Here is a 7367-nt window from a genome sequence, read left to right on the forward strand (position 1 = left end):
GAAAAGCCTCCTGAGCTGTGGACTGACTGGACCTGGAGCTCTCTGCAGGCTGTTGTCACCTCTATAACGTGACCTGTTGTCTGGGATGCAAAATGACGAGGAGGAGCAGCCAAGGAGAAAAGCAGGAGACTCCCACTTCCTGTCCAGTTTAAGTGATCTGCAGCTTCCTGTTGCAAAGCAAACAAAACTCTTTAGACTGCAGATGCTCATCATCCGTTCATTTCTTCAGACATTTCTGAAGCACCTTTACTAGTTTGCCTCACAACAAACCTCAAGTTACATCTTGTTTAGTAGATTTAACATTTTTTCTAAGAAATGGTCTACATCCATGTCAGTTTTAACATGTTAACATCCAGATACACACAATAGGCAATCCAGTATAATCCAATGAGAAGCTAAAAAACTCACCCTTTCATCCAAACTCCTATGGTTGCAAAGTAGTGCATTTAGATAATCATTCGACAGGAAATATATCTGGATCATATAAAAAGAACATATTTTCCCATTTTGTATTTTTTGTTTCAAATCCGGATCTTGTTTTTTTATATTTTTTTCCAGAAGATTCACTTGACAAAGTAAGTGATTTGCAAATTTGAGCTGAAGCTACAACCAAGCCTTTTTTTTTGACAAATCAAAGCTGGAGTACATAGTTAACATTTTCAAATGAGCTTCAAAGATTCTTAAATGTGATTGTCTGACCCTGTTCTATGATAAAACATGGTTAATCATATATTAAGTCCCTCCCTTGGCCTCTACAGCAAAAAAAAATCATTTACGTGATCCTAGAGCATTGACCAATAGAGTTGCATATCCTCACGAGGGAGCTGTCAATCATCAAAAATGCACTCCAGTTCCCAGCATGCACTGTGGGGTGACACACTCACACCAAGTCAGTGTAGCACATTACCCCATGCCTGTCACGGTTTGGGTAGGGCTGGGCGATATGGCAAAAATAGAATATCACGATTTTTCCAATATTTTATCACGATTTCGATTTTATCACGATTTTTTTATCCATGAATAGCATAACTTCAATTGCGTATTAAAGAAGAGAAACATTGAATAAACAAACATTTATTCATATTAGGGATAATCAACACAGTGCTAACACACTTATATTTAAAACTCACACCAGAGATGATAAAAGCCCTGAGAGAAACAATTACAAAAATCAGTTTTCTCGTTTCTCAAGTAACTTAACATAAATTAAAATCGTAAACATATTTAAAGTGCAAACATGTCAATTGCAAACGTATTGTGCAAACATGAACTTGTTCAAAATACTATGTAGCTCCCAGTTGCTCTTGTAGTGGATAGTTAAGCTCAAATATGGCTCTGATGTGCGGCTGGACCAGAGATCACTTGTGGTAGCAAAAAACTGCGCATTCTGAATATTTTCTGCAACTCTCACTTTGCATTCAGCGTACATGCGTGGAATCAATCAATCAATCAATCAATCAACTTTATTGTCACTTCAGCCATATACGGTTTGTATACAGTGAGGCGAAACAACGTTCCTCCAGGACCAAGGTGCTACATGCAACATAAATTTACAACATGAAAAAATATAAGAAAAATAAACTATCTAATTAAGGAATGGTGGTGTTCGAAAAATACTTGCGGCTGGAAAACTCATAGCGCAGATCCAATGTTATCATTTTCTTAAATCCCACTCCTACTGTTCGCACGGGACACAAATCTTTAACCAAGTGGTACGTCACTGCATCTGTCACGCTGTTCCATCGTCTGCTGTCTCTGTCGTAAGGAGTGAGTTTTGTGAGTGTTTCTGTTAGCGTTTGCTGCCTGGAAGAAGCACTAGCCGCTGCAGCCGCAGGCTTTTTAGCTTTAGCTGCCAGCTGCTCTCATTGTATTGTTTGGGATGCCTTCTTTTCAAGTGATTAAACAAGTTTGTGGTGTTGCCATCACTTGCCTTGACGCTCTCCTTGTAAATGACGTTTCGCTGCTCTTTGTCATCTGGTGAAAAACCAAACCAGTTCCATATAATGGACGAGGCGTTCCTCTTCGGAACGAAAACCTCGTTGTCGCGCTCAGCTGCGGCCGAAGCCATGTTTGTTCACACAAAGGTGAAAACAAGTGGGGCACTAATATATTGCTATGACTCACTCTGATTGGTTAAGGGTCAAACAAAGGCGTGTCATTCGCCTGAGGTAAGTTCCCTTTTCATTCAGAGGCAGAATTTCAACAGCAGAGCTGTGAATCGTGATAAAATGGTCTCTCAAAAATGACAGACCGTCAGATGTGTAGATCGTAAAACGGTCTAAAATCGTCATATCGCCCAGCCCTAGTTTTGGGTTTAAAGCTGTGGTTCACTAAAGAAACATTTTTAATTATTATTTTTGATTATAATCAACTCGACATGAAAATAGTCTCCTACATCTGTCTCCTGCATTAGCTTCTGATAGAAAAAAGACGGTGAAACTCTAGGATTAGAAAAGCCAGACAGATCTACGTCACTCTGTCACCTAACCCTGTCACGTTTAGGAGCAGGAGGTTAGGACCCAAGATGCAGAACCCAGGATGACAAGAGGCAGGAGTGGATATGCAAGTAAAAATCCTTTATTTGGAGGAAGAACAAAAATAAATCCAAACGGCAGGGAGCCAAAATCCAAAAATCCAGGGAGTCAAAAGGCACAAGAGGGACGAGCAGACTGACAGAACAAATAACGCTGACAAACAACAATGGACCGACAAGAACAATGAGACAAGGAGAGCTAATATAGACAGGGAGGAGCAATTAGGGAAACAGGAAGCAGGTGTGTGGATTGAGGCTGGAGGCAGGTGACAACAATTATCTGGATGGGGAAGAGAACCAGTGGAGGGCAGATAAACCTAACACTATGTAAAACACAAAACTAAACCTAAAGACTAAGGGAAGAACTCACACAAACACATACACATACTGAGACACAGAAAACTATGAACTGGGGAACAAGAGGCTGTGGCTATAAGACACACAACAGAGATGCAGACAAAGGACACATGAGGGCGCTAAGAGAACACAAAAGGGAATCCAGAGAGGGATGGAGAAACATTAGGAGACACATGGGGAAAGACGCAGACAAAGGACACATGAGGGCACCATGAAACACAAAAGGAGAACCTGGCGTGGGAACTGGAGGGCTGGGGAACAAAGGGACACAGAACATGACAAACCCATCTTGACTCGCGATGGAGAAAGCCATTGTTGGTTTAGCATCCAGTAAACAGCAGAGAACATCTTGGCTACTAGAAGCTAAACCTTAGCATTAGCATCTCCACCACACGTTAGAACTCCTCCAGGCTTGTGTTATTTGTGGAGATAAAACATCACCGTTGCAGACCAAACAGAGTCAGTGGTAGAGTCGTGTTGCTGTTAGCCAGTCTGAGGTGAGATGTCCAAATAAGACTCACTGCTAGATCCTGTAACAGGTACACCCATCGACATATATACTGGACAATTCCTTTCCATAGGCTCCAATAATAAGTTTTTAAGCCAAAATGGGAGGTGGCCACTAGAGCCCTGCACTGAAGCCCTAGGCCCTCGGGTCAGCCCGGCCCAACGGCCCGAGGGCCGGGCTTCGGGCCAACGACTGTGTAATTACCTCAGACACGGGCCGGGCGCCTTTATTTTTAATTGACTTCATAAAAAAACCTGAAACACTTGAACGCAGCAGCACCTGCCTGCTTCTCACGCACCGTTAGCTCAGTTAAGGTCTGTGTGGTTTATAAATGCGCCTATATAAACGAATTCTCAAACTGCTGCTTGAAACATGTGCCCCTATTCTAATATGCCACTTTATGTCCACTTTGATATGTCAGAAACCATTCGTTTACTCTCATGAAAACGGCAGCATTCTATTTTTTGTGAATAAATTCGCTCTGCAGTTAAAAAAAATACAGCATTCATTGCTGTTTTTTTTCTAACGGAGAGCGCATTTTCAGAGCGGCAGATTAAATTTACAAATGCTAATTGGGGCGTTTATTTAATCTGCCGCTCTGAAAATGCGCGCTGCAGTTAGACAATTAGAATGCTGCTTTTTTTCTAATTGCACAAGAGCGCATTTTCAGAGCAGATTAAATTTACAATTCCTCCAACAGAATGATGTAGATATTCATCCATCCCAAACCTGCTTTGTTGGAGCTAACTTCTGTGAGTCGTTCCTTACGCCACCTACTATTTAGGAACAGGTGTGATCATACGACGAGACTGAAAGTTTCTCCTTCTCACATGCCCACAATTATGGTGATTAAACAAGTATTACAGTGACAATAAATAGTTACTAATATAATTAACCCTCCCACTGTCTATGGATGACCCCTCCAGGAACGTTGACCATTGAGCAGGATTGATGGTTTATCCCATGAGGTCCACGTGACAGGAGCAAGGACCACCTCACCCCTGTCACCCATGAAGACAGTGGGAGGGCTAATTGTTCAGTTATACTAGTTTTCACATTTTGTAGCATTCATTCACTTTTAAAAAACAAACAAATCATTTATATAAAGTAGTGGAAAGATAAAAATTTATTTAGAATTAAATGATAATTATTGCAGCAAAAATACAGAAATTTTATTGTTTCTACCAATCATATAAATGTCATGAAAATCCACCTGAAAAAAGGTCACAATCAGATCTAAACCGGAAATTATTGAACAAAACATTTGTTAGTGATATGCTATGATTTATGGTTTAATTCCATAACAAGACTAAGTATGAGGCTGATATAGTTAATATCTTAAGGAATCAAAATGTTTTCTCAAACACAAAATTTTCCAGCTAGCAGAAAAAACTAAATTCCCAAATTGCTTAAAATGTTTTTATGCAAGGACCTTAAAGTGGTGCAAAGTCTGTTAAAGGATGGTTTTGTCAGACCAAAACAAAACATAACAATGCATTTGTTAGTTATTTAATTTCTTCTTAAATCTCCAAATTTCATTTGTACTTTCTCAGTTTTCTCCCTTTTTTCTCTTTGAAGTCCAGAGTTAAAGTGTTGGTGTGAAGATTCTCCAGGTCACTGTGCCCTTAAGAGTTGAAAGGAAAGAAAAGTGGAATTTTAAGAATAATAAAAAATCCCACTTTTCTTTTATTCTAACAATAAGAACTACATAAAAGCTGTGACACATTTCCTGCACATGACCTGGTCTGAGTGACGACAAACAGGAAGGTCTTTTGTTTTGGACTGAAGGCAAATCTAGAAGAAAACAAAGTCTGCAAACATCATCAATCAGGCTGTGGGTGATGAAACACCTGGTTGGCACGGTTACGACAGATTTATGAAACAATGACAATTAAACTGTCTTCCAGATGAAACTGGCACAAATGTTAAGTCAGAAAACTGTTCTCTAGAGTTTTCATTAGAGCTGCCATTTAGCCACCGCGATCTTCATGGGCAAGATCTTCATCTGGTCCCAGGGGCTGACCCAAGGATACATCTTCTCTGTGAACGTGTGTTTGAAGACATGAATGTAGGTGTCAGTGTCTGGATTAGAGAACGACAGCTTTCCTCTTTTCCAGTCCAGATTCACTCGGATCTTCTGGAGTTTCTTCAGCACCAAGAGCTCCGTAGGTGCAGCCGTTGGAGACCACGCTGTGTATTTCCCTCTATCTAAATAAATGGCCCACAACCCAGAGTCCACGTTCCCTTTCCTACGGGCAGTCTCTGCCAACACACCGAGGCCCCAGCGTAGACTGTGTCCGACCTCCACGTCCCAGGAGTGGCTCCCTGAGTCGAAGCCCTCAGAACTCAGAACCGAGCTTAAATCATCGAACCTCTCCGGATTATCGGGAAGCAGCTGTTTCTCTTCCAGCCTCACGCTGGTCAGATCTTCAGACAGGATGAGTTTTGGATGAGCAGTGTTTGGGTCCAGACTGAGGGGCGCGTAGGAGACCAGGTCCTTCATGTTGTGCCAGATGTTGAAGGCCAGGTTGCTGAGATGTTTGGCCTGGTCTATCAGGGCTCCTGAGGGCATGTGTGGGTCATCTAACAGGGGGCAGCTCTGCACTCGTTCCACTTCTTTCTTGTAGTTGTGTAGAAATGAGATGTCTTCACTTTCCAGTTTCTCCTCGGTGGCTCTGACCATGTCTGACATAACTTCTACCTCTATGCTCAGAGCCTTCACCATCTGCTGCATGGCACCAACCTTCTGCTCCTCTTCCTCTCTCACAGCAGCCAGCCTGGACTCCTCTTCCTCCGTTAGGAACTGGTGAAGCTTCCTGAACTGCTCTACGATCTGCCTCTTCGTCTGCTTGGCCTGGACTTTTATGTGTTCTGCTGTTTCAACAAACTTCTTCTTCTCTTTCCTCCGGTGCTCCAGCTTCTTCTTTAAGGGCCTCATGAATCTTTTCAAATCCTCCCTGTGGTCCTGCGCAGCTTCGTCGATGGGTCTGAATCTGTGTTTGGAGTGTATCTTTGAGTCTTTACAGACAACACACACAGGCTGCTGATGGTCCAAGCAGAAGAGTTTGAAATCCTCATTGTGCAGAGCACAGAGCGTGCTGGAAGCCTTCTGAGCTCTCTCCTTAAAGTTCTCATAAGGTTTCTCCAAAGCCATTTAATCTGAGGAGAGATGAAGCACAGCAGTCAGACGCCACTCTACTGCTTCCTCCACTCAAACGGATTTGTGTTTTTGGACAGACTCACCTCCAGTGAGCAGCTTGAAGCACTAGTTCTTGTGGTTTTCTACTTTTCGCCTCTGCTGGAATCAGAAGAAACTCTTAGTTTGGTCCGACGGTGAATCTGATCACCTGTGAATCCTCTTGGAGGCAGGAAGAAACACAAACTGTTTCCTGGTTTATCCCAGGGAGTTTCTGAGCTTTGCCTGGTGTCTTCTGATAAATTATGTCGCCTTATCTCCTGAAGTGTGTTTCACTCCAGGGTTTAAAGTTCAGCCTGCCTGCAGCTCTGTAAGTTACTGATAAGTGAGATTTATATTTTTATTTGCTCAGTTCAGGTTATTCCTATGAAGACAGAAACTTTTTACAGCCTGTAAAAAAATAACAAGAATAAAAAAAGTGCTCTGATCCTTTCAAACCTGATTTCCTGGCTGTTGTGTAACAACACACCTGTAGATAAATGCAGCAAAGCTCCGTTTCTGCCTCCGTCCTTCTCACGTCAGGCGGGGACTCAGAATAAATGACACCTCAGGTCTCCCCGGTGTGTGTCAGGAGCAACAATCAGCTGTGTGTGAAACTAGATGGAAGCTCCGAGCTGATCAATCAGTCGGCTTGTCTGTTGGCACCTTTGATCTAAACTAAAATGATGTGTGAAGTTACTCCTTAGAAGATGTTCAGAAGAAACATGAATGATGAGTTTGTGTTGCAGCAAACGCTGTGAATTACTACATGGAAGTCTCACAAAGAAAAGTGG

General features: G+C 42.2%; 1 protein-coding gene across 1 annotated transcript; it reads right to left on the reverse strand.

Annotated features, from left to right (window-relative positions):
* Positions 1 to 5036: 5036 nt before the first annotated feature.
* On the reverse strand, positions 5037 to 6778 carry LOC107384923 (zinc-binding protein A33). Its single transcript, XM_015958439.3, has 2 exons — positions 6642 to 6778; positions 5037 to 6557 (listed from the first exon to the last, which is right to left on the reverse strand). Exon 2 carries the CDS (start codon positions 6550 to 6552, stop codon positions 5356 to 5358), a length of 1197 nt encoding a protein of 398 aa, XP_015813925.1. The 5' UTR covers positions 6553 to 6557; positions 6642 to 6778; the 3' UTR covers positions 5037 to 5355.
* Between the last annotated feature and the right edge of the window lie 589 nt (positions 6779 to 7367).

This window comes from Nothobranchius furzeri, chromosome 3, assembly GCF_043380555.1.
Source record: "Nothobranchius furzeri strain GRZ-AD chromosome 3, NfurGRZ-RIMD1, whole genome shotgun sequence".
Taxonomy (NCBI): Eukaryota; Metazoa; Chordata; class Actinopteri; order Cyprinodontiformes; family Nothobranchiidae; genus Nothobranchius; species Nothobranchius furzeri.